We start from the raw sequence: 26465 nt of genomic DNA, 5'->3' as shown, positions 1-26465 counted from the left end.
GCCAGGTAAGTGGGCGCCAGGTAAGATGCTCTGTTTTATTTTTTTCCTTCTGTTTTGTTTTATTAAATTTCGTTTTGCCACTGTTTTGAATTTAAAATAATTCAAACAATGCCAAAAACTCCTCTGAATATTTTTATTTTGCTAGATGGACTTTTCCAAAAGCTCATAAAATATTTCAGGGGTAGTTGAAATTATATTCTAGTTATATGAATATAATTCAAATTCAAATAGCTAATGATTTAAATTCAAAGTCCCAAAAATAAATCCTTTTAAAATGTTCATTATTTTTGGTTTGGATCAAAACCCTTGCCAAAAATATTAAACATCTAAGAAGAGCATTTAAGAACAATGAATGAGATTTTAGGGTTTTTGCCCTTCTTTTATTTAGGGTTTTGAGGCTTCTAAATTCCTCAGTTCAAGTTTCAAAAATGTAAACATGATGCACAGATGAAGCTAGCCTAGAGCATTACCAGAAGCTAGGGATGTGACAGGAAACCCATACTGAAGTTATTGGCACTACTCTCGTCTGTTCCAATCCTCTCTTTTTTATGTTATTGTGGGCTCAAGTTGTTTGCCTTTTTGGTAGTGGAATTCTACAATTTATCTCGCATTTAAAACACTTGGAGAGTGGATTTGTCATTGAACCTTAAACTCAAGGAGTAGATAAGCTTATTAACTAACCGCTGTAGTGTCATGCTTATTTTATGAGCTCTGGTGAAGTGTGAAAAATATCGCTACTATGATCGTAGGCGAAATAGATTGTTGTCTTTGTCTAGTTTCTTAGTCTGGAGATGTACCCGCTTACAGCCAAGGATCACTTCAGAGTAATAAATAAGTAAATCATGCTGATCTTAAGCAAGATGCACTATGAGTAATGAATCATTCGGATTATGAGATGCAGTTCAATGAACACCCTTTTTATGTGAGAAAATGCACCGTCTGATTTTTAAAGCTTAAACCTCATGAGTAAGGATGGTTGTGATTTTATTTCCACTTGTTCTACTTTTTTATTGGGAAATGACATTGGATAAATTTTGCAACTGTTTTGATGTGGTTGCTGCCAATGTTTTGCCTTAAAGATTGGTGAACAACAAAGCTAAACTGCTCAAGTAATATGATCCAGGGGCATGCCTCTGGGATCCACTAGTGTATCTAGTTTTTTAGCGGAAAGTGTATGGAAGTGATGCTCTCGTTGGTTGTCTTTGCTTTAGAATCATATGGACATGTGTTTAGATAAGGCGAGTAACTATTTTACTATGTCTGATTGGTAGTGGATGAATGTAGTACAGCGGTGACATGCTTCAAGCACTAATTGTTTTCTGTGTGATAATACACTATCCAGTTTCCTGTTTCCATCTCGTTGATAGCACTGTTTTTTTCCGACTATAAGCAACTTTCCTAGATGTTTCACTAATTTGCAATTTAATCAAATATGGTTTCTCCTAAATATGATGTATGGAGATGATATGTTCTGCATTGTGTGAGTATTGGGCCTGATTTGATTCAACATTTGCGCATGCAGTACTTATATCAAGTCTATTAATCTCGGCCTTGGTTAATTGTGTACAGAAGCAAGTCAGTGAACTGGAAAATAGAAGCATTTTATTCTTATATCGGACAGCTGCAGTTGCAAACTTTGAAGAAAGAAAATGTTCATGATATTGTGATTCTACAAACATATGGCCTTTTCTTTTGCAATCTTGAAGGCCCGTTCAGGTTCAATTTACAGTAAAGGCGAGAAAGCATCCTGAAGGTATTGCCACTCCTCATGGCTGTTCATATCCTCTTTTTTTTATGTTATCGAGGTCTCAAGTTGTTTGCCTTTTTCGGTAGTCGAATTCCACATTTTTTTTGCACTTGAAACACTTGAAGAGTGGATTCGTAAAAGAACCTTAGACAGCCAATTAACTGACCGCTGTAGTGCCATGCTTATTTTACGAGCTCTGGTGAAGTGTGAAAAATATCGCTACTATCATCGTAGGCGAAATATATTGTTGTCTTTGTCTAGTTTCTTACTTTGGAGATGTACCCGCTTACAGCCAAGGATCTCTTCAGAGTAATACATAAGTAAATCTTGCTGATCTTAAGAAGATGCAGTATGAGTAAAACAACGAATCATCAGGATTATGAGATGTAGTTCAGTGAACACCCTTTTTATGTGAGAAAATACATCATCTAATTTTTAAAGCATAACCCTCATGGGGAAGGATGATTGTGATTTTATTTCCACTTGTTCTTATTTTTGTCATGGGAAATGACATGGCTGAATTTGGCAACTGTTTTGATGTGGTTGCTGCCTTATGATTTTCCTTGAAGATTCGTGAACGACAAAGCTAAACTACAGTTTGTGTATCATGATGTCTATCATGCAGTTTGTGTATCATGATGTCTGTGTAAGTGTGTATTGCCATGGCCTTTCATAAACTGAGGACGAGGTCTTATAATATGCTCGTGTAGTTTTGGTGCTTTTTAATCCTAGCATTACCCCAACTTGAAAATTGTTTACTCAGTGTGTTAATTGGCGTCTGATGAGTTAATTAATCCAGTTTAAGTATTGAAGCCAGCTGAATCTGAATGCTTTTGTGATGATCCACCTCATATATGTTTTAGAAGTATGTGGAAACAGGAAAGGTATCATCGATGGATGATATGAGATTGTTCTTTCATGTCGGCATTGCAAAACTTTAACCACAAAAAAACCATGTTTATTTATCACGACCTTGTTGAAATTGTGTACAGAAGCAAGTCAGTGAACTGGAAAAGAGAAGCATTTTATTCTTATATCTGACAGCTGCAGTTCCAAACTTTGAAGAAAGAAAATGTTCATGTTATTGTACTTCCACCAAAATATGTCCTTTTTTTGCAATCTTCAAGGCCCTGTTCTGGTTCAGTATAGTAAATATGAGAAACCATGCTATTCTCCATTGCAAAAATGTTGATTATATTAAAAGATTAAAAGAAGGAAACCAATAGTGAAGGTATTGGCACTCCTCTTGCCTGTTCCTATCCTTTTTTATGTTTTTGCGGGCACAAGTTTGCCTTTTTGTTAGTGGAATTCCAAAACTTATGTCGCAGTTAAAACATTTGGAGAGTGGACTTAAGCACTACACAATTAACTGGCTGCTTAGTGTCATGCTGATTTTACGAGGTGTGGTGAAGTGTGATAAATATCGTTGGTATGATCTTAAGCTAAATAGGTTGTTGTCTTTATCTAGTTTCTTAATCTAGAGATGTACCCGCTTACAGCCAATGATCTCTTCAGAGTAATATATAAGTAAATCATGCTGATCTTAAGCAAGATGCACTGTGAGTACAACAATTAATCATCAGGATTTGCTATGCAACATCTACTTTTGCTGATATATTGGCATGTCTGTGTGTGTGAATTCAGAATAGAGTTGCAGAGGCGATTCAGAGAGCATGTATATTTCTTTACACAAAAGAGCACAAAAAATTTAAGAGTCTATTATGTGTTCAGTCACTGCTGCAGAACACAACTTATGTTTTGAATAACGTGAATCATGGAAGGTGCCCTTCCATACTCATACCACCTGAGTACCTGACTATGGCGCATTTTTTTGTGTTATAGGCAGACATTCGTGTCTCTCATTAGTGGAGTTGCTGGTATCTGGGGATTCACGGGTCCGATGTGTTTTGTCTTCTACTTTCTGATAATGATGGTAGCATCTATTGGGCTCTTGGCAAAGTCAAAGTTCTCAGTCCACTTGTACTTCGATTGTTGGAGCAGGAGTTTGGTCAAAGGAGTTTTTGGCGGCCTTTGGTAAGTACTGTTGCTGTCATGATGTATTTCGTGGTTTACTACTTTGTAGCCTAACTGCATAAACATTTTGACCGTTAGATAAGTTAGAACTTAAGACTTATCCAAGCATATACAATTCTAGCTTGCCGCTATCCTTAAAGATTATTTGTAGCTTCAGATAATCTAGTAGGGCCGCAACAACAAATAATGTTCAAATCCAGGACAATCATGGATACCTCCATGGTCGCAACAACAAATAATGTTCAAATCCAGGACAATCATGGATACCTCCATGGTAAATTAGTGACACATTGTTCTGGTATTCTGGTTGCTTCCATGTGGTATTAGCTTGCTGCTAGAAGCTCATGTGCAGAACTTCAGAATATTATTAGGGGATTAGTGGGTTGATCGCAATCTTCTTTGCCTAACTTCACTGATGCCCAACTCTCTTTTTCTAGAGCAAGCAGGAGCACATAATAACATATATATTTTTGTTCTACATGTTATGTTTTGTCATTGGATAAACTATTGTTGACTTGATGCATGCTTTGTGCTTCAGATGTGAAGCACGACAGTGACGGTGGTGGGCCGCCTTTGCTTTGAGTGCCAATGAGACGGCGGGGTTGTCGCCCCGTAACCTCAGCGTTGGCTCCTATGACTGACTTGTTTACCACTACGTAGGTGAGTCCCTGTTCTCATCCCTCTCTCCATGTGGCATTACATGCTCTAGCCATGTCGGTGCTGGCCCTTGAGCCGATGATTTAGGGCTCGTTCTGTGTTCATTTTGTCTGTGGTGTAGTCTTCTGGCCATCTAGATTGGTTAAGAATTTCTGCAAGACTATTTTGGTGGATGACCATCTCCTGGATTATTTAGCTATAAGACGTTACTCCCTCCATTTCAAAAGAAGTGATGTGGTTGTAGCTCAAACGACACTTTTTTTTGGAACGGATGTAGTAGCTACTATGGATTTGGTGTGGTTCATGATCATGCTCCTGATGTTGCTATGGTGGTTAATGATCATGTTGTTGATAGGTTCTTTCACTTCTGGATGGTACGCTCTTAGCTGGCTTCAACGGGCTCTCTTTCTATTTACTATAGTATCTAGCCATGAATATACACTTATGCCTCTGTTTGCTGTGGTGTTAGCTGACCTTTTGTCGCAATAAACTTGATACTACATGGTGCAACTCACCTGTTTGACTTGCTTCATAACTTTGTATTGTTCATATATATTACATGGTGTAAATCCAAGACATAATGATGGATACCTCCATGGTTAACTGTAAATTTTTGACACATTGTTATGGTATTCTGGTTTCTTCCATTTGGTATTAGCTAGCTGCTAGCTAGAGCTCATGTGCGGAACTTAAGTAATCTTATTAGGGGATTAGTGGGTTGTGGTCAATCTTCTTTGTCTAATTTTACTGATGCCCAACTCTCTTCAGAGCAAGCAGGGACACACAATAACATACACATTTCTCTTCTACATTGTATGATTTTTCATGTGATAAACTATTGTTGACTTGATGCATGCATTTTGCTTCAGATGTGAAGCATGACAGTGACGGTGGTGGGCCGACTTGCTTCCAGCGCCAATGACATGGTGGGGCTGTCGCCCAGCAACCTCAGCGTTGGCTCCCACGACTGACTTGGTTACCACTACTTAGGTGAGTCCCTGGTCTCCCCTTTATCCTCTGTCTGCTCTGTTACCTAGCCTTCAAGCTATGGCCATATTGTGCCCTCTATGACGGTCTTTTAGCCAACACAATCTTTTGATTGTGATGGTGTTGTCACTGCTTTTACAAGTCATCAAGTTCAGGTTATACTTGTCGATGTAGAATGTTTTTTGTTCTATGAAATGCTTTCATACATTTACTTAGTTTGCATATAGGCCTACCCCACAATGACATTCTCTGCAATTCTTAATATGATGAGTTCCTCGTCTTACTGCATGCCATCATGCCCTTCTATTAAGGATGATGTCGCTGCCACCTGGAATTTGGTCACTTGCATCTTTTCCAGCAAGTTTGACAACAATGGGCTATTCATAGTAATGCAAATGCTACATCTTATCCTTTAATACTCACGGTGCTTTATTTAAGGTGACTTGCTTTACATATTTCTGTACAACATTGTATGATTTGTCATGTGATCAACTGTTGTTGACTTGATGCGTGCTTTGTGCTTCAGATGTGAAGCTTGACAGTGACAATGGTGCGCCGCCTTTCTTCTGGCGCCGACGAGACGGTGGGGTTGAAACCCCGTAACCTCGGCGTCGCCTCCCCACTATTGTCTCATCTACTTACACGAGTCCCTGGTCTCCCCTTTCTCCTACGTCTGCTATGCGCTGGCTGTCAAGTCGATGATCTAGTGCCTTTGATCTGGCGCATGGTTGCCATGTTGAGGCTTACCGATTTGTTCTCTATTACTGATCATGGCTTGGGTTTGTGGATGACTAGGCTCTGTTTAACAACTGGATGTCATGGTTATTATCTATGTTGATGCCAGAATGTGGGGCAGTTGTTCACTTTGGCTTGCCAAATAATCTTAGATATCTCAACAGTGCTATTCTGCTCATGCCTCATCATGCTACTGTTTGATAAGAATCAATCTTGGGCAAGAACAATAACATCATGTCCGTTGCTTGGTTGTGGTTTATGTATTTATATTTTAGTCATAGATGTGCTATATGGTTTTCTGAGATACCTATGGCATGGTTGATAGATATAGATCGTAATAGACAGTATCTTAGCATCTGCTGGTGTTAACATATACAAATATCTTTAGCTTAGTATCTGCTGGTATTCCATGGTTTTTCCATAGATTTTTTGCTATGGTGCGGGGCGAGCGACAATGACAACTTAGTGTCATAATATGGCCCATTGCTTGGTGTTGCTGCCATAGAGATAGATGATGATAGTGTCGTTACCTCCAAAAGTTTAAATCTGAGCCTGTTGTTCTGGGTTTGCTGCTGAATGTGGTGTTGTTCTGGTGGTGTGGATCAGTTCCGGTTAGTTGCCTGATGGGTTATTGTTTTGTTGGGTGCTAGATCTTACCTCGTTTTGTATTTAAGTACTGTCTTTTTGAAACTCAAGGTCCTTCTTGCTCCTCTGCAGGCCAGGCCACTACAGGAGAGGTGCATCGATGACCCGACACTATTCAGACTCACTTGAAGAAGGACGGACTGGTGAACACCCATTGTTGGTGATGAGTACCAGATTAGATTCATCAGCTTTCTTAGCTTGTCGTGTTATTGGGTTGGCAGCATATGATGGCCTGGTTGCTGCTTCCTTGGAGCAGTCCAGCGGCCACAACATTGGTGCCATGGACGCCACATGGACTTGGGCCATGACAACTGTGTCGTCCGTGTCTACGCCTGCGCAACTGCCTGCCTTCGTTCTGGTGAGTCCCTGGCCTCACTATCTCCCTGTACCCTGAGATGGTCTGGTCGTCGAGCAGTGGCCGTTGTGGTGCTGGCCAATGAGATAGGGATCGGTTCTGTGGTCCTGCTTTCTGTGGTGGCGTTCTTCCGACTGCCACTCGTGATTTTTTTGGAGATGCTTATGTGCATATCCAGCTGGATAACATCTGTAGCGGCGTAAATAAGTATTGTCGCTTCTTGGAATAGGATCTTGATTATACATTTATGCCACAGTAGAAGAGATACTCTATTTTCGCCAATGGAAAATGATAAATGTTCATTTTAGTGAGGATTTGTACAATTATGCATGCAACTGGATCAAGTCTTTCTATGAAATGTTAGTCTACATTTTCTTGGTTAGAGCAACCTGTGGACTTTTTCAGCGATTACAACACTATGTCACAATATGTTATTTCTTTCCTTCATATAGGCATGAAAACCCCAACCTTGTACAACAATGGCTCTTTTCTAAGGTGATATTAGATGGAGATTTGTGTGCTACCTTCTTAGAATTAAGAAAATGGTTATCGGTAATGATATTGATTGCTCCTGTGTACTTTGCACATGTTCCACGGCTTTGCATACAGTTCTTGCTATGGTGCGGGATGCGCTTCAGCGACAACTTCAGTGCCATACTTTGGCCCATTGTTTGGTGTTGGTGCCATAGAGATAGATGATGATGGCGCCGCGTTACCTCCAAAAGTTGAAACCTGAGCTTGTCGTTTTAGGTTGCTGGTGAATGTGGTAGTTTGGATCAGTTCTGGCGAGTTGCTTGATGGTTTTTGTTTTGCTAGGTGCTAGCTGTTACCTTTTTTTTATTCAACGAGTACTGTCTTTTTGAAACTTATAAGGTCCTGCTTGCTCCCTTGCAGGCCAGGGGACTATATAAGAGAGATGCGTCGATGACCCATGACTACTCAGACTCGCTTGATGAAGGATGATGTGGTGAACCCCCATCGTCAGTGATGTGTAACCAGATTAGATGCACCGGTTAACTTGTGTTAGCTTCGTTTTTCCGAGAAAGGTTTGGCAGGATGATTTGGACTTTACCCAGTACATTACTGAATGAATTGAAAAGTGTCATTCCTTTTCATCTGGAGTGCATGAAGGGATCATCCTGATTTGCTTGTGTTGGCAAGTCTGCGGGCATCGTGTACCAAATAAGATCTTGTATGTTTGTGCATTTTCGGCTGTTGCCTCTAGGGCTCGTCGCGGCCTAGGAGGTACGATCTCTATGGTGCCGCAGCTGCACCCCGTCATGCTGAGCTGGTCCGGCTGTGCATTTCTGGGCGGTTGCTTTTGGGCCTAACTCATCTGAGTGCTCGCTTTCCTTTTGGTAGGCTATCCAAAAAAATCTTGGTTTACAGTGACTGGTGTGTTAGGTTCATAGATTCCTTTGTTTGCTGGTACTATATTAGTCTAGCAACATTCTTTTCCTGGCCATATCCGCATGTCTTTTATCAGTGCGGGATAATGGGATGCGCCATTTGTGCTTTTCTTGTTTAGTGGAGATGGACCTGCTTATATGGATTGGATTTATATCTCCTTGTTAAACTTGTTGGATCATAGCATAGGGAATTGAATTGCAATGGTCCACAAATAAAAAGCAACCAAATCCGTTACATATAGCAATAGTTTGACAACCAACGTGCCAAACCAAATCTTGAAGCTTGCATGTACCAATTATAGCAAATGAAACGATTGCTCTTGCCTTGATTGGCTCATCTTTGCGCCTAGTAGAGCTCTGGCCACTTGATAATATTGATGCCGACGACATGGCAGTAGCTGATACCCTGTGCATGGTTCTCCAATATGGCGACCATGAAAACCTCTAGAGAAATCTTGAAGAATTGGGTCTTCACGTTGTATGACAAGCTGGAGCATGAAGAATTCACCCGCATGTTGGTGACGCTGTGGGCGATTTGGCGAGCTAGGAGAAAAGTGATCCATGAAGACATTTATCAAACTCCTTCTGCCACACATTCTTTTATCAACTTTTTTCTGAATGATCTTGAGTTCATAGAGAAGAAGGCGCCGAGGTTTATCAAGGTCCCTGTTATTCGGCCATCGGGGTGGCTTCCACCACCAGAAGGACTGACCAAAATAAATGCAGATGCAGCAGTAGGAAGAGCAGGTGATCATGGAGCGGTGGCGGCGATGTGCAGAGATGAAGATGGCGCTTTTTTGGGAGCTTCAGCGATCAAACTCAGGTTTATTTCAGATCCGACCACATTGGAAGCTCACAATCTCGCTAAGCATGTTTTAACTCTCGATTTTGGCAGGCATGTGTGGTTAGGCCAGCCTCGGGAGTTGCTGTTTTTACCTGTAAATATTTTAGACTTTTGAATAAAGCTTGGCGAGAGTCTAAAAAAAGTTGCGAGTACTTCTGTCCCTGTTTATAAGTCTTCTCTGTATTTTGTGCCAAGTTTTGACTATAATTTGACTAACAAAATATTAATGCATGTCACCAAGAATTATACTCCCTCCATCTCAGTTTACAAGTCCTACGCGTATACATAGGTTGCCATTTTGATCATCCTAATATAAACTATATAACACAAAAATTATATCTTTTGAAAATAGAACATCTGAAGTTTATATTGATATATTTTTTGTAATATATTACTTGTATTAGGTTGATCAAATTGACGATCTAGGGGTACGCACACGCCTTGTAAACTGAGAAAGAGGGAGTATCGTCGGATTCGTATTTGAACATATTTTTCAATTATATTATTTTTTCTGACATGCATTAATGTTTAGTTAGTTAAATTTAAGATCAAAATTTGACACATAATACAAAGGGGACTATTAAATCAGGACAGAGGTAGTACTGTAAAATATGAAATATCCTTGCAGTGAGCAAGGAGCGGTGGTCCAAAATTCTTAGCCAACCTTGCTGTAGACACACACCCAATGTTCTTGTCTTGTTTTTTTTCTTTTTGAGATTTCATCATGGCTAGATTTTCTTTCGGCCAGCTCAGCGTTCATCAACATGCAAAGGAAATTCAAAGGCGGGTACTGGCTCATATATATATGGAATTAAAAACAGAACATTTGTTTGGATCCTTGTCCTTGGTTTCCCCTTTCTTATGAAGCAGTAAACTCGTTCACGTCGGCCGAAGAAGCACAAATAACATAATTAATTAAGCTCGCATGCACGAGTTGGCCGGAGGTAAGAATGACATAATTAATCAAGCCACATGGAAGGCCAGCCACACAATGACGGTTGTAGGTTTAAATGGTCGTATCTGGCCAGCCGGCCCACCGCAAGAGGTAGGTCCAGTCTAAAACACCCAACCGTGGCATCTGCTAGCCACTGCATACAACTTTAGTCCCACCTCGCTGGGGTGAGGGGATTTTGACCAACTTATAAGGGAAGCCATTCACTGTCTAAGAAACGCTAGAACCACATGGATAGCTGTCACACATGTATGGTGCGTGCGCTCGCGTGAAATGTTCGCGACTTAGACTTAGGACTTCTATTTTATTTATTTTTATGTGCGCTATTATATGATTCACGGGTTGCCGAGGCTCAGAATGAATCTTCAGGCAGACTGCATTGTGAAGTATATATGTCCAACATCAAGACAAACAATCAAGAGAGCTACAGTCCCCTGGGTAGATCATGCTTCTTTGCCGGATACATACTCAGATAGAACAAAGCCTCTCCGGAGTACGAGACGTAGGGCTGTTATCTCCAAGGGAACCTTAACCTTCCAAATATGCAACGATCTTGGGACTGGGCCAGAATTAATTAAATCCATATAGAAAGATTTCACCGTAAATACCCCATTTCCAGTGCGTCGATTTTGGCTGGTCGGATAGTTGAACATCTATCAATCTCTGAACCAAGTACATCCAGGTAGTGCATCAAGGGAATCGCCCGCAGTCACCTTCTTTTTCTGGGATTGAAGATCTACCTGTATCCCCTCCTCGGTCCACTGGACCTGCATCTAAGAAGAAGAAGAAAACCTCGGTCAGAAAGTTCTCAGCTAAGAGCAGGGCCTCTTCTGGTTCCAAGCAATCCACGAAGGGCCTGGTTCATCGTCTGGACAAGGATATGGGGGCTGCTTCGGGGTCCGGCCAGGGTCCGGCCTCACCAGTTGCGCGTTCTCCGATGCTGCGGTCGCCCGCGTCCACGGCGCGCAAGGGGACGCGCCCGGTCCGTTTTGAGCTCCTATTTGTTCGTCCGCGCAGCCACACTCCTTATTTTCCTTCTTATATGTCTAGTCACTTGCATCTCCCGTAGCATGTTCTTGGTTGTTCTGCGTGTGGGAAATTTTAATTTGCAGTCGACGCACCCTACCGTAGACCCCAACAGGAAGCACAAATGAGACCAAGATCTCCAAGATGACGCACCAAAGAGTGAAAACGACAGCGCTGCCTGACCCTGCTACAAGATCATGGCTTCATTTTTGTTGAAAAGCTTGATTTGGGAGTTGCGAATGTGCATATCTCCCCGACAGCGCTGCCTGACCCTGCTACATTCAATTTGCAACAACAAATTAGAGGACGTCTATCTTGTTTTTGCAGGGCATGTTGTGATGTGATATGGTCAAGACGTGATGCTATATTTTATTGTATGAGATGATCATGTTTTGTAATCGAAGTTATCGGCAACTGGCAGGAGCCATATGGTTGTCGCTTTATTGTATGAAATGCAAACGCCCTGTAATTGCTTTACTTTATCACTAAGCGGTAGCGATAGTCGTAGAAGCAATAGATGGCGTAAACGACAACGATGCTACGATGGAGATCAAGGTGTCGCACCGGTGACGATGGTGATCACGACGGTGCTTCGGAGATGGAGATCACAAGCACAAGATGATGATGGCCATATCATATCACTTACATTGATTGCATGTGATGTTTATCCTTTATGCATCTTATCTTGCTTTGATTGACGGTAGCATTTTAAGATGATCTCTCACTAAAAAATATCAAGAAGTGTTCTCCCTGAGTATGCACCGTTGCCAAAGTTCGTTGTGCCCAGACACCACGTGATGATCGGGTGTGATAAGCTCTACGTCCATCTACAATGGGTGCAAGCCAGTTTTGCACACGCAGAATACTCAGGTTAAACTTGACGAGCCTAGCATATGCAGATATGGCCTCGGAACACGGAGACCGAAAGGTCGAGCGTGAATCATATAGTAGATATGATCAACATAGTGATGTTCACCATTGAAAACTACTCCATCTCACGTGATGATCGGTTATGGTTTAGTTGATCTGGATCACGTGATCACTTAGATAACTCGAGAGATGTCTGTCTAAGTGGGAGTTCACTATGATTAATTGAACTTAAATTTATCATGAACTTAGTACCTGATAGTATTTTGCTTGTCTATGTTTGTTGTAGATAGATGGCTCGTGCTGTGGTTCCGTTGAATTTTAATGCGTTCCTTGAGAAAGCAAAGTTGAAATATGATGGTAGCAATTACACGGACTGGGTCCGTAACCTGAGGATTATCGTCATTGCTGCACAGACGAATTACGTCCTGAAAGCACCGCTGGGTGCCAGGCCTGCTGCTGATGCAACTGACGACGTTAAGAACGTCTGGCAGAGCAAAGCTGATGACTACTCGATAGTTTAATGTGCCATGCTTTACGGCTTAGAACCGGGTCTTCAACGACGTTTTGAACGTCATGGAGCATATGAGATGTTCCAGGAGTTGAAGTTAATATTTCAAGCAAATGCCCGAATTGAGAGATATGAAGTCTCCAATAAGTTCTACAACTGCAAGATGGAGGAGAATAGTTCTGTCACTGAGCATATACTCAAAATGTCTGGGTATAATAAGCACTTAATTCAACTGGGAGTTAATCTTCCGGATGATAGCGTCATTGACAGAATTCTCCAATCACTACCACCAAGCTACAAGAGCTTCGTGATGAACTATAATATGCAAGGGATGAACAAGACAATTCCCGAGCTCTTCGCAATGCTAAAAGCTGCGGAGGTAGAAATCAAGAAGCAGCATCAAGTGTTGATGGTCAACAAGATCACTAGTTTCAAGAAAAAGGGCAAAGGAAAGAAGAAGGGGAACTTCAAGAAGAACAGCAAGCAAGTTGCTGCTCAAGAGAAGAAACCCAAGTCTGGACCTAAGCCTGAAACTGAGTGCTTCTACTGCAAGCAGACTGGACACTGGAAGCGGAACTGCCCCAAGTATTTGGCGGATAAGAAGGATGGCAAGGTGAACAAAGGTATATGTGATATACATGTTATTGATGTGTACCTTACTAGAGCTCGCAGTAGCACCTGGGTATTTGATACTGGTTCTGTTGCTAATATTTGCAACTCGAAACAGGGACTACGGAATAAGCGAGCACTGGCCAAGGATGAGGTGACGATGCGCGTGGGAAACGGTTCCAAAGTCAACGTGATCGCGGTCGGCACGCTACCTCTACATCTACCTTCGGGATTAGTTTTAGACCTGAATAATTGTTATTTGGTGCCAGCGTTGAGCATGAACATCATATCTGGATCTTGTTTGATGCGAGATGGTTATTCATTTAAATCAGAGAATAATGGTTGTTCTATTTATATGAGTAATATCTTTTATGGTCATGCACCCTTGAAGAGTGGTCTATTTTTATTGAATCTCGATAGTAGTGATACACATATTCATAATGTCGAAGCCAAAAGATGCAGAGTTGATAATGATAGTGCAACTTATTTGTGGCACTGCCGTTTAGGTCATATCGGTGTAAAGCGCATGAAGAAACTCCATACTGATGGACTTTTGGAATCACTTGATTATGAATCACTTGGTACTTGCGAACCGTGCCTTATGGGCAAGATGACTAAAACACCATTCTCCGGTACAATGGAGAGAGCAACAGATTTGTTGGAAATCATACATACAGATGTATGTGGTCCAATGAATGTTGAAGCTCGTGGTGGATATCGTTACTTTCTGACCTTCACAGATGATTTAAGCAGATATGGGTATATCTACTTAATGAAACACAAGTCTGAAACATTTGAAAAGTTCAAAGAATTTCAGAGTGAAGTGGAAAATCATCGTAACAAGAAAATAAAGTTTCTACGATCTGATCATGGAGGAGAATATTTGAGTTACGAGTTTGGTTTACATTTGAAACAATGCGGAATAGTTTCGCAACTCACGCCACCTGGAACACCACAAAGAAATGGTGTGTCAGAACGTCGTAATCGTACTTTACTAGATATGGTGCGATCTATGATGTCTCTTACTGATTTACCGCTATCGTTCTGGGGTTATGCTTTAGAGACGGCCGCATTCACGTTGAATAGGGCAACATCAAAATCCGTTGAGACGACGCCTTATGAACTGTGGTTTGGCAAGAAACCAAAGTTGTCGTTTCTTAAAGTTTGGGGCTGCGATGCTTATGTGAAGAAACTTCAACCAGATAAGCTCGAACCTAAATCGGAGAAATGTGTCTTCATAGGATACCCAAAGGAGACAGTTGGGTACACCTTCTATCACAGATCCGAAGGCAAAACATTCGTTGCTAAGAATGGACCCTTTCTAGAGAAGGAGTTTCTCTCGAAAGAAGTGAGTGGGAGGAAAGTAGAACTTGATGACGTAACTGTACCTGCTCCCTTATTGGAAAGTAGTTCATCACAGAAATCGGTTTCTGTGATACCTACACCAATTAGTGAGGAAGCTAATGATATTGATCATGAAACTTCAGATCAAGTTTCTACTGAACCTCGTAGGTCTACCAGAGTAAGATCTGCACCAGAGTGGTACGGTAATCCTATTCTGGAAGTCATGTTACTTGACCATGATGAACCTACGAACAATGAGGAAGCGATGATGAGCCCAGATTCCGCAAAATGGCTAGAGGCCATGAAATCTGAGATGGGATCCATGTATGAAAACAAAGTATGGACTTTGATTGACTTGCCCGATGATAGGCAAGCCATTGAGAGTAAATGGATCTTTAAGAAGAAGACTGACGCTGATGGTAATGTAACTGTCTATAAAGCTCGACTTGTTGCAAAAGGTTTTCGACAAGTTCAAGGGGTTGACTACGATGAGACTTTCTCACCCGTAGCGATGCTTAAGTCTGTCTGAATCATGTTAGCAATTGCCGCATTTTATGATTATGAAATTTGGCAAATGGATGTCAAAACTGCATTCTTGAATGGATTTCTGGAAGAAGAGTTGTATATGATGCAGCCAGAAGGTTTTGTTGATCCAAAAGGTGCTAACAAAGTGTGCAAGCTCCAGCGATCCATCTATGGACTGGTGCAAGCATCTCGGAGTTGGAATAAATGCTTTGATAGTGTGATCAAAGCATATGGTTTTATACAGACTTTTGGAGAAGCCCGTATTTAAAAGAAAGTAAGTGGGAGCTCTGTAGCATTTCTGATATTATATGTAGATGACATATTATTAATTGGAAATGATATAGAATTTTTGGATAGCATAAAGGAATACTTGAATAAAAGTTTTTCAATGAAAGACCTCGGTGAAGCTGCTTACATATTGGGCATCAAGATTTATAGAGATAGATCAAGACGCTTAATAGGACTTTCACAAAGCACATACCTTGATCAAATTTTGAAAAAGTTCAAAATGGATCAGGCAAAGAAAGGGTTCTTGCCTGTGCTACATGGTGTGAAGTTGAGTCAGACTCAATGCCTGACCACAGTAGAAGATAGAGAGAAAATGAAAGATGTTCCCTATGCTTCAGCCATAGGCTCTATCATGTATGCAATGCTGTGTACCAGACCTGACGTATGCTTAGCAATAAGCTTGGCAGGAAGGTACCAAAGTAATCCAGGAGTGGATCACTGGACAGTGGTCAAGAACATCCTGAAATACCTGAAAAGGACTAAGGATATGTTTCTCGTATATGGAGGTGACAAAGAGCTAGTCGTAAATGGTTACGTCGATGCAAGCTTTGACACTAATCCGGACGATTCTAAATGGCAAACCAGATACGTGTTTTTATTAAACGGTGGAGCTGTAAGTTGGTGCAGTTCTAAACAAAGCGTCGTGGCGGGATCTACATGTGAAGCGGAGTACATAGCTGCTTCGGAAGCAGCAAATGAAGGAGTCTGGATGAAGGAGTTCATTTCCGATCTAGGTGTCATACCTAGTGCATCAGGACCAATGAAGATCTTCTGTGACAATACTGGTGCAATTGCCTTGGCAAAGGAATCCAGATTTCACAAGAGGACCAAGCACATCAAGAGACACTTCAATTCCATCCGGGACCAAGTCCAGGTGGGAGACATAGAGATTTGCAAGATGCATACGGATCTGAATGTTGCAGACCCATTGACTAAGCCTCTCTCACGAGCAAAACATGATCAGCACCAAGACTCCATGGGTGTTAGAATCATTACTGTGTAATCTAGATTATTGACTCTAGTGCAAGTGGGAGACTGAAGGAAATATGCCCTAGAGGAAATAATAAAGTTATTATTTATTTCCTAGTATCATGATAAATGTTTATTATTCATGCTAGAATTGTATTAACCGGAAACATTATACATGTGTGAATACATAGACCAACATAACGTCACTAGTATGCCTCTACTTGACTAGCTCATTAATCAAAGATGGTTATGTTTCCTAACCATAGACATGTGTTGTCATTTGATTAATGGGATCACATCATTAGTAGAATGATGTGATTGACATGATCCATTCCGTTAGCCTTGCACTTGATCGTTTAGTATATTGCTATTGCTTTCTTCATGACTTATACATGTTCCTGTAACTATGAGATTATGCAACTTCCGTTTACCGGAGGAACACTTTGGGTGCTACCAAACGTCACAACGTAACTGGGTGATTATAAAGGAGTACTACAGGTGTCTCCGAAGGTACATGTTGGGTTGGTGTATTTCGAGATTAGGTTTTGTCACTCCGATTGTCGGAGAGGTATCTCTGGGCCCTCTCGGTAATGCACATCACTATAAGCCTTGCAAGCAATGTAGCTAATGAGTTAGTTGCGGGATCATGTATTACGGAACGAGTAAAGAGACTTGCCGTTAACGAGATTGAACTAGGTATTGGATACCGACGATCGAATCTCGGGCAAGTAACATACCGATGACAAAGGGAACAACGTATGTTGTTATACGGTTTGACCAATAAAGATCTTCGTATAATATGTAGGAGCCAATATGAGCATCCAGGTTCCGCTATTGGTTATTGACCGAGAATAGTTCTAGGTCATGTCTACATAGTTCTCGAACCCGTAGGGTCCGCACGCTTAACGTTACGATGACAGTTTTATTATGGGTTTATAAGTTTTGATGTACCGAAGTTTGTTTGGAGTCCCGGATGTGATCACGGACATGACGAGGAGTCTCGAAATGGTCGAGACATAAAGATTGATATATTGGAAGCCTATGTTTGGACATCGGAAGTGTTCCGGGTGAAATCGGCATTTTACCGGAGTACCGGGAGGTTACCGGAACCCCCCGGTGACCTAATGGGCCTTAGTGGGCCTAGTGGAGGAAGAGGAGAAGGGGCCAAGGGGCAGCCGCGCGCCCCTCCCCCCCCAAGTCCGAATAGGACAAGGAGGGGGGGCGACGCCCCCCCTTTTCCTTTCCCCCCTCTCCTCCTTCCCCCCAAGTCCTAGTCCAACTAGGGAAGGGGGGGAGTCCTACTCCCGGTGGGAGTAGGACTCCTCCGGCGCGCCTCCTCCTAGGGCCGGCCGCACCCCCCCTTGCTCCTTTATATACAGGGGCAGGGGGGCACCCTAGACACACAAGTTGATCTACGGATCGTTCCTTAGCCGTGTGCGGTGCCCCCCTCCACCATATTCCACCTCGGTCATATCGTCGCGGAGTTTAGGCGAAGCCCTGCGCCGGTAGAGCATCATCATCGTCACCACGCCGTCGTGCTGACGGAACTCATCCCCGACACTTTGCTGGATCGGAGTCCGGGGATCGTCATCGAGCTGAACGTGTGCTGAACTCGGAGGTGCCGTACGTTCGGTACTTGGATCGGTCGAATTGTGAAGACGTACGACTACATCAACCGCGTTGTCATAACGCTTCCGCTTACGGTCTACGAGGTTACATCAACAACACTCTCCCCTCTCGTTGCTATGCCATCACCATGATCTTGCGTGTACGTAGGATTTTTTTTGAAATTACTACGTTCCCAACACTTTTTAGTGCGGCCACAACGGTGACTATTGGCAATGGCAAGATGACTAGCTTCTGGCACTCGGCTTGGATCGATGCATCTCCGCTCAAGCTCCTCCACCCCAACCTCTTTAAACACTCCAGAAGAAAGAACAGATCGGTGGCGCAAGCACTTCTCGAAGACCTGGCGCACGGCGACGCCGGCTCGTTAGCACAGGATGTGATCGCTTTGAACCGCCGATTGCAATCGTACCACCTTCAGGAAAACATCCAAGACCAGATCAACTGGAAGATAGAAGCATCCGGGCAGTACACTGCGCACTCAGCCTACCGTGCCCAGTTCCAGGGAACTATGCAGACGCATTTTCGCGAGCTGATCTGGAGCACCCGAGCGCCAGCAAAAATCAAGATCTTCGCCTGGCTGCTACACCAAAACCGGCTCTGGTGCAACGATAGATTGCAGCAGCGAGGATGGCCAAACAACTATTTCTGTCAGCTATGCCTCCGCAACCTGGAAAGCTCCGACCATTTGTTCTGGGATTGCCCCCTCGCGAAGGAAACCGGGAATTCAATTTCAACATGGACGTGTTGCCGCGCGCTAAGACAGGAATCATGGATTGGCAACACAAGCTCCTTGGACAGGTTCAAAGCCATGTCAGATGCATCGCCGCCTGCTCACAGGGAAGAGATCAAGTCTCTTGCAATGCTTGCCCTTTGGCAGATATGGCAGGAGAGGAACCAATGCACATTTAGGGCAAAGGAGGCCAAGGTGGAAGACATTCTCAACGAGATCAGAAGAGGGATAAGCCTCTGGCAACAAGCCGGCATCAAATCAGTGCAGAGCCCCTTCGGGGACCCGTCGGGAGAGTAGTCTAGCGGCTTGTGTCTGGGGGCACTATGTTCTTTTCTTCTTCTTCTTCTTACTTTCCTTGATCTTCGGATATCTACCTTTATCACTTTGTCAACTGCTCCCTGCTTATGATCAATGAAACACCTGCCATTGCTGGTCCTTCAAAAAAAAACCATGTATCAAATTGGCGGGGCGTGCGATCGCTCTCTCCTTCACATTATGACTGCATTTCTTTCTTCCGCATCGAGACCATCCATGTCACGCACCACGTCGACCCTGGCATGTGGGAATGGAGAATATTCAAATTGTTGGGGAGAGCGATTTCCGAGGCTTCTCAATTTTAAACTAGCCAATTCGGACTATTTTCCCAGCATTGCCCATGCGGTCTGACCATTCATCTTAGAGAGGAATGAGCCTACCTACCAATCTTTCATCTGCCCTGACATGTGGTAGTCAAAGTTAAACATACTCATATAAGGATTAGGTAGTCAAAGTGTACTAATTGTGTCTTGTCAAAAGAAACGAAGGAAATGTTGAACGGAGACTCGCTACTACATTCAATATGCCGGAGCTGGTAGCAATGGTACAAGTTTGAATGGAGACTGGCTAGTATATTCAAATTGCTGCAGAGAGCGAATTCCGAGGCTTGTCATTTTTAAATTAACAAATCACTGTTTTTTCTTAACCATTGACTAGGCGGTCTCACCATACATTCATATGAGGCTAACTAACACTGTTTCATCGATCATGACCTCCCTCAGAAATGTATCCGTGTCATTATATACATCAAATTTGAACTGGTCAGAACTGAAAACTGAAACTGAATGCCCAAGCCGCGAGCACTCTGTGACAACACCTTTTTCAGTCTTTTTTTCAGCCGTCCCATCATTGCCTAATCACCTATTGCAGATTTTCTCATTAAATGTCATTTTTTATTGACTCATAATGTAGTCATCAAGAAAGGATACAAACACAAGGAGTACACATCACTCCTCGGGAATTACACGTGTGGCTCGGATAAAACGCTAGATCCTCGAGAGAGGAACGGGTAATTTTCACCAAAAAAAAAGTGGGGTAATGCGTGCTACTGTATCATCAAAACGGATTCAAACTGGACTGAAGCCGATGGATACATTCAGATCGCCTAATGTATGTATACATTTCTACACTGCTCCCCCAAAACCTTCTTCTACTTTTCTACTCTAGCTCATTTACATGTAGACTGTAGAGTCTCTTTACATGTATCCTCGCAGTCTGTGTGTCCGCTCCACGATGACTCTGTAATGCTCTGCAACGCCGGTCGCCAGTGCCGGCCTCTGCCGCGGGCGGTTGTGATGCTCCGGTGTTGCCGGTCCGTCTCCAGCCGCTTCCGTTCCTTATGATAGGGGGGCTGCCTCTGTTCGCCTCTGGCGGCCGTGGTTGCGTCGTCGCCCCTCGGCCTCGGCAGTTGCCGTCGCCGGTGCAACCGCGGCTGCTCCCGCTCGATGGCCTCGTCGCAGCCACGCATCCTCTCCTGCTTCCTCGTCTGCACGGCCTTGGTCACCTCTGTACGCGCCACGGAATAATTGGTTAATCTCCATGGAAGCAAGAGATGGGACCGGACAAGAAGTGGAAAGAATCCACTCCAAGAACCGTCTATGGTTAATCAGGATACTAATTAATAAGGCACGAACCTTGGGAGGTGATGAGGCGGTAGACCTGGCCGAGGAGGAGCGTGTCCTTTGGCTTGAGGAGCTTGATCTTGGTTATCCTGGCACCTCCTCTTTCTCCGGCGACGGCGGGCTCGGGCTCGGCGTCGACGTGATGCAGAACGACGAGGGCAACGTAGTGGCCCGGGTTCCTGCGCATAACGTCCGCCGCGGTGGTCGGCCAGTGAAGGCGCTCGACCTTGCCGTCGCCCGGGTGCTGGATCACCACGGCCGCCGCGTCCGCCGCCTGGCAGTTCCCCATGCCCGGTCACGTGCTCCTGTACCACAGAGATCGGTGGTGGCTTCCCGAGACGCCGTGAGCTCTTGCGTCAGGATTCTGGATTCTGATGAGAAGGACGGGGTGGGTTGGTGTTTTATGGGGGAACCGGGACGAGAGGGAGAGGAGTGTGATTAGCGAGGAACCAATTTTAAATCAATTTGTGGACGTGTGATGCTGGTTGTTGCGAGGTGATAAACGAAGGACTCAATCAAGATCAACTTGTTAATTGATTGTTTAGGGACCGTAGAAAAAATGGCCGGCACAGTGGAAGCAGCATAGGGATCGTGCTTGTCTTCTTGCGCAGGCATGTCGTGGACGCGCCATATGTCGACAATGCTCTGCAGGCTGCGGGCAGCTCTACCAACTGGACTCTGAAAGGGTCGTCACATATATATTTGATTTGAGGGCAGCTTGTAGGTTTTTGTTTGATAAATACTGGGTCTACTATGTGTTTTGGAAATATGTCTCTGTTTAATCTATGTGGAGGGATTCCACGAACAACTTGTTTAGGCATTTTTTAGCGAATCAATATCATTAGATGCATTCGTGGTATAGTATATATATTTTAGTATTTATCCATTAGGTGTTGTGGATGTTAATATTCTTTCTACAAACTTGGTTGGAGTATACAAAGTTTGACTTCTTGAGACAAAATAAGTATATGATGTACTTTGAAATGGTGATGGTATTTACGAATGACCTTGTATGTAATGCTCTCCTCACCATGTGGCAACAAGGCGGGTGAAGACGCAGGGTGCACAGCAGCATAGGTGTGGCACCGTGACGTCATGGGCCGAGCTGGCAGTGAGCACCCAAGGCCCAAGCCTGGAGAATGATTTTTTTACTCTTACCTATATACTCCCCCATCCCATAATGTAAGATGTTTTTTGACATTAATGTAGTGTTAAAAAACGTCTTACATTATGAAACGGAGAGAGTAGGTTTTTATTGCTTGTAGAGAGTGAAGTATTATAGACTAGTATTCTCAGTGGTGGCTAGGATCCCAAATACCAGGGCCGGAAACAAACCCCAGGCATGCCGGGTCACGGCCTGGGGCGTGCGTGCAGGCTTCCGGCACCGCCTGCGACGTCTTGTAGCTACAGTACATTGAAACAGACATGGGGCATGACCTGGCTAATTTTTTTAAATAATACATTTTTTTATTAATTTTCACAAATATTATGCCCAAAAAATGATTTCCAAAAATAATACACCGTCGGCCCACAACAGGCCGACTGGCATCCTATCTACTTGCTGCTGGCCGATTGGCCTGCCGGCCCCCAGGTCAAGTCCAGTCGGCCAACTGCTGGCCGACAGGGTCCAGTCGGCATGCTGTGGGCCGACTGAAACTAATTGGTCTGCTGTGGGCCGACTGGTGCATGCATTTCATATTACAATTTTTTTTTGCCCCGTACGATACTACAGATTTGTTTTTCAGAACTATGATGTTTTTTCACGCAACCCTTTGCCCGCCATATGTTTTCCCGCCAACGCTTTCCCGCCATATGTTTTCGCCACCCGTTTCCCGTCATATGTTCCCGCCATATGTTCCCGCCACGCGTTTCCTGCCATATGTTCCCGCCAACTCTATCCCGCCATCCGTTTCCCGCCATATGTTCCCGCCAACTCTTTCCCGCCACCTATAAAACCCCCTTCAGACGGAGTTGGATAAGCATTCCATTGTAGTGTAGTTGAAATGTCCCATTATCCTCTCGATCGTAGTTTTCACCCTGGCATGAGCAGGACTCTTCTGAGCCTAGCTACCGATTTCAGGATGGACAATAGGATAGTTCCATGGGACGAACTCACCGGTAGTGACACCATAATGAATGAGTTGGCTCACCAATTACGTAGGTCTGGGTGGCCTGAAAGGACCTATGAGCAGGTACGTAAAGAACTTCTTAGGTTGCATGAAAGGTGGAAGAAGGTAGTGGAGCCGAAGAGTGAAACTTTCAGAAGGACTGCATCAAAGAATACATTTTTATGGACTGAGGAGAGCGAGGACGACGATGATATCTTCATGCCGCCGCTTCCGGGTTCTGCATCGTCGAAGGGTAAGAGTTCTTCATCGTCGAAGGGCAAGAGTTCTTCATCATCGAAGGGCAAGAGTTCTTCATCGTCGAAGGGCAAGAGTTCTTCATCGTCGAAGGGCAAGAGTTCTGCATCAATCGAGGATGACGATGATGACTACATGTAGTTTTTATGCTGTATGTTGTGAGTTCAGTCGTACGTACCGTTTAATTTAGATGTAGTTCTATCTAGTTGTTTGTAATGTCTTGTTGTATGAGCATTATGTTCTATCTAAATATGATTTTGTAGTTCGGATAACAGAGTACTAAAATAGAGTAGGCATATGTCTCATACGTAAGTACATAGTCATTTGTCTCATACATAGAATAGACATAAGTCTCACACAGAAATAGATGGTAATGTCTCCACTGATAGATAGAAGCGTCAGTGACGACGTCTGGCCTGGCGGGGAGGCTGATCTGGAAGCGGCGACCATCCCCACCTGTCGGGTGCCCTAATGTGACGAGGAGGAATCTCAGACTCTTCCTGGTCATGCTGTGTATCCTGTGTGGGGCCTGGTGGAGGAGTCGAAAATATGTTCATCCACTGGGTGTGCTGTGACATCTGAGCATGTATGTTCTCCTCGGGATGTTGATCACTCCCCCACGTATCATGTGATGCCGACATAGACGCCTGATATCCGTAGGCTCCTATGCGATGGAACGTTTCATCATGAAGAATGAGATCGCATCAATTAATATAGAAAACAATAAATATGAAGACACATACCTGCTGGCTGTGACGACTGCTCTGGCTGAAACACGAATCTGGACGAGGGACCGTGCTGCTGTGGCTGTGGAGAAAACACGAAGCTGGACGAGGGACCGTGTTGCTGTGGCTGTGGAGAAAACACGAAGCTCGACGTGGGACCATAGTGCTGTGGTTGCTGCTACGTTGAACTGCCAGGTTGATCAGGACGGGGTGGCCTGGTTGTCGGCTGATGTGCTAGACGTGGACGTGGTTGATGTCGGTGCGTGGAGTGACGCGGCTGCTGCTGCTGGTGCTGAACAACGTCGGTTCTCCGGGTGCACGTGATAGCCTCGTACACAGTCCGTATCTTGTTCTGAATTCGTTCCAAGAAGGCCTGTAGCAGTGGACGGTGCTGAAGAAGAGGTCCAGACGACAGTGATCGTCCAAAGGTGGTCACGTCGTTGTAGATATCGTGCGTCAAGGAAGCCTGCAAATTTCCATGACGATTAATAATTTCTGTCTCTTGCACGTCAAAGTATGTGACAACATTACTTAAAGAAAATATATCTTACCGCGTACTGCCTAGAGCCCGAAGTGTCATAGCTCGGGTACATATCCCACGGAGTAGGATCCGGTATCTCCTCTGGGTGGGAGTGCTCAATGATGCGTAACTGTGTTCCGGTCATGTAGCGCCGCAAATAGAGATTGAATTCATTGAGATCAAAATTGTGATTCTCGTGCCATAGATTTGTGTTTGCTATCTCCCATTCTATAACATACGGCTCTAGTCTAACTAGCCAGTCAGCAGTTGTCCTGGTCATGCCCTTCCTTGTCGTCCTAAAATTGTGGTGTGTTTTCAACAATTACCTAAAGCTTCTAATGGAGTACTATGAAAGATAATGCAACATTGAAAAACTGGTTAATACCTGTGGATGTGTGCTGGCACCGGGTTCTCTATTGGGGGAGGCAGCTCCAACTTCAGAAGACCAAATTTCCTCATAACCCTCTGTTGTGCCATCTCCTCAACGAAGACATCAAAGATGATCTTTGATTTTGTCATCCAGTAATCTCGGTCCCTTGTGCATAGCACAGACATACCACCAGGGTATCTCGCTTGTATGGCTGCTTCCGTATAGGGCTGCCAGATGACCCCGGTGTACGCATCGAACTGCTCGTTCAATGCTGTGTATGCTTTCCTGGTCTGATCACTAGCAAAGCGTCTCTGCAGAAAACAAAAGTTAGTATCCGCTAGCATCGAAGTATTTCTTGTGCAGAAAAAAGTTGCATTAAACTACAACACGGTGCATACCTCGCGACGTGTCCAACACAGACCGAAAGTAGGCATGTCGATGCCGTCAACATCAAACATGGCGTCTATAGGCTCATGAACACGTACATCTGGTCACCTTATAGAGAACCTCTCCCACGACCACAGCTGTAGGAATAGAGGGCATCCAAGAAGGGCTGGCTTTTTTGATGTAAGCTAGCAAGCGTTGCACATACCTCGGTATGTAGCCGCCAAGACCGCCGAACCCCAACTCCTCTGTCTGATCTGATCCGCCGTCTGAGCGCTCTCTATCTCAAGTGCCATAGGGATGTAGAGCGCGCTAATAGTGGTGACATGGTTCTCTGTGAACATCACCTTGCCGAAAAGCCACATTAAGTAGGCCTCCAGGCTCCGAGTGATCTGTTCCGCAATCAACGGCACCCAAAAGTTCTGGATCTGCATTAAGCAAAGAGAAAGTTTTAGCAAGCCGCAGTTATTTTTTGTAAAACCGTATGCACGATAACTTGAAGATAAGAGGTAGGGCAAATTACCCGGAAATTGAGCAACCACTCATACTTAGGTCCGTGATGCTCCCATACCGGATCCGGAGCATCTAGAAAAACACCATGAAAACGTTGTGTAAGAGCTTGCTCCCAACCAGCCGGTGCGTCCAACGGTCCTATGGCATGACCTGCCAATGGTAGTCCGAGCAAAAGTGACACATCCTCCAGAGTAGGAGCCATCTCTCCCCATCGGAAGTGAAACGTGTGGGTCTCTGGCCTCCAATGGTCCACTAAGAAGCTCAGCAAGGACCCGTCGATGGCGAGGCGTTTCTCACTCGGGATAGACTCAACCGGACGCGCGAAAGGTAAAAGGCCGGCCCATTTCAACCTTCATCATATAACATTTCAGTTAGTGTCTCCCATTAATATGCATGTCAGTGTGCAAATTAATAAAGCACGTACCGCTGAGGCCATCCTGGGTGTATCATCCAGTTTTCCTTAGGAGTGCGAGTGACCAGAGGCTCAAGCTTGCGCTCATACCATATCGCAGCACGATGAACCCTATCAATGTCCCCATTCAGCAACCACAGTCCCGACATTCCTGCACATAAAAAATTCAGAATATAGTGCCACACTTACCACAAATTCAGAACATAGTGCCACACTTAATACAAATTTAGAACATAGTGCCACACTTAATACAAATTCAGACCATAGTGCCACACTTAATAAAAATTCAGAACATAGTGCCACACTTAATACAAATTCAGACCATAGTGCCACACTTAATACAAATTCAGACCATAGTGCCACACTTAATACAAATTC

At 43.9% G+C, this 26465-nt stretch overlaps 1 protein-coding gene and 1 long non-coding RNA gene across 4 annotated transcripts; one reads left to right on the top strand and one right to left on the bottom strand.

Moving 5' to 3' along the window:
- The first annotated feature begins 409 nt into the window (after positions 1-409).
- Positions 410-8321, top strand: LOC119362208. Of its 3 annotated transcripts, XR_005173195.1 has the most exons (8): positions 410-1753; positions 3590-3781; positions 4320-4441; positions 5308-5428; positions 5737-5863; positions 5952-6078; positions 6878-7163; positions 8055-8314. It is a non-coding gene; the product is annotated as an uncharacterized LOC119362208 (long non-coding RNA). The 3 variants fall into 3 exon arrangements; XR_005173193.1 differs by having other exon boundaries at positions 5952-7163; positions 8055-8321; XR_005173194.1 differs by lacking the exon at positions 5737-5863 and having other exon boundaries at positions 5952-7163; positions 8055-8320.
- An 11795-nt stretch (positions 8322-20116) lies between these two features.
- Positions 20117-21089, bottom strand: LOC119367170. Its single transcript, XM_037632766.1, has 2 exons — positions 20813-21089; positions 20117-20684 (listed from the first exon to the last, which is right to left on the bottom strand). Exons 1-2 carry the CDS (start codon positions 21087-21089, stop codon positions 20347-20349), a joined length of 615 nt encoding a protein of 204 aa, XP_037488663.1. The 3' UTR covers positions 20117-20346.
- Positions 21090-26465: the final 5376 nt, after the last annotated feature.

The sequence above is a fragment of the Triticum dicoccoides genome, chromosome 2B, assembly GCF_002162155.2.
Source record: "Triticum dicoccoides isolate Atlit2015 ecotype Zavitan chromosome 2B, WEW_v2.0, whole genome shotgun sequence".
NCBI classification, from domain to species: Eukaryota; Viridiplantae; Streptophyta; class Magnoliopsida; order Poales; family Poaceae; genus Triticum; species Triticum dicoccoides.
This window is presented reverse-complemented; position numbering and strand designations above follow the sequence as displayed.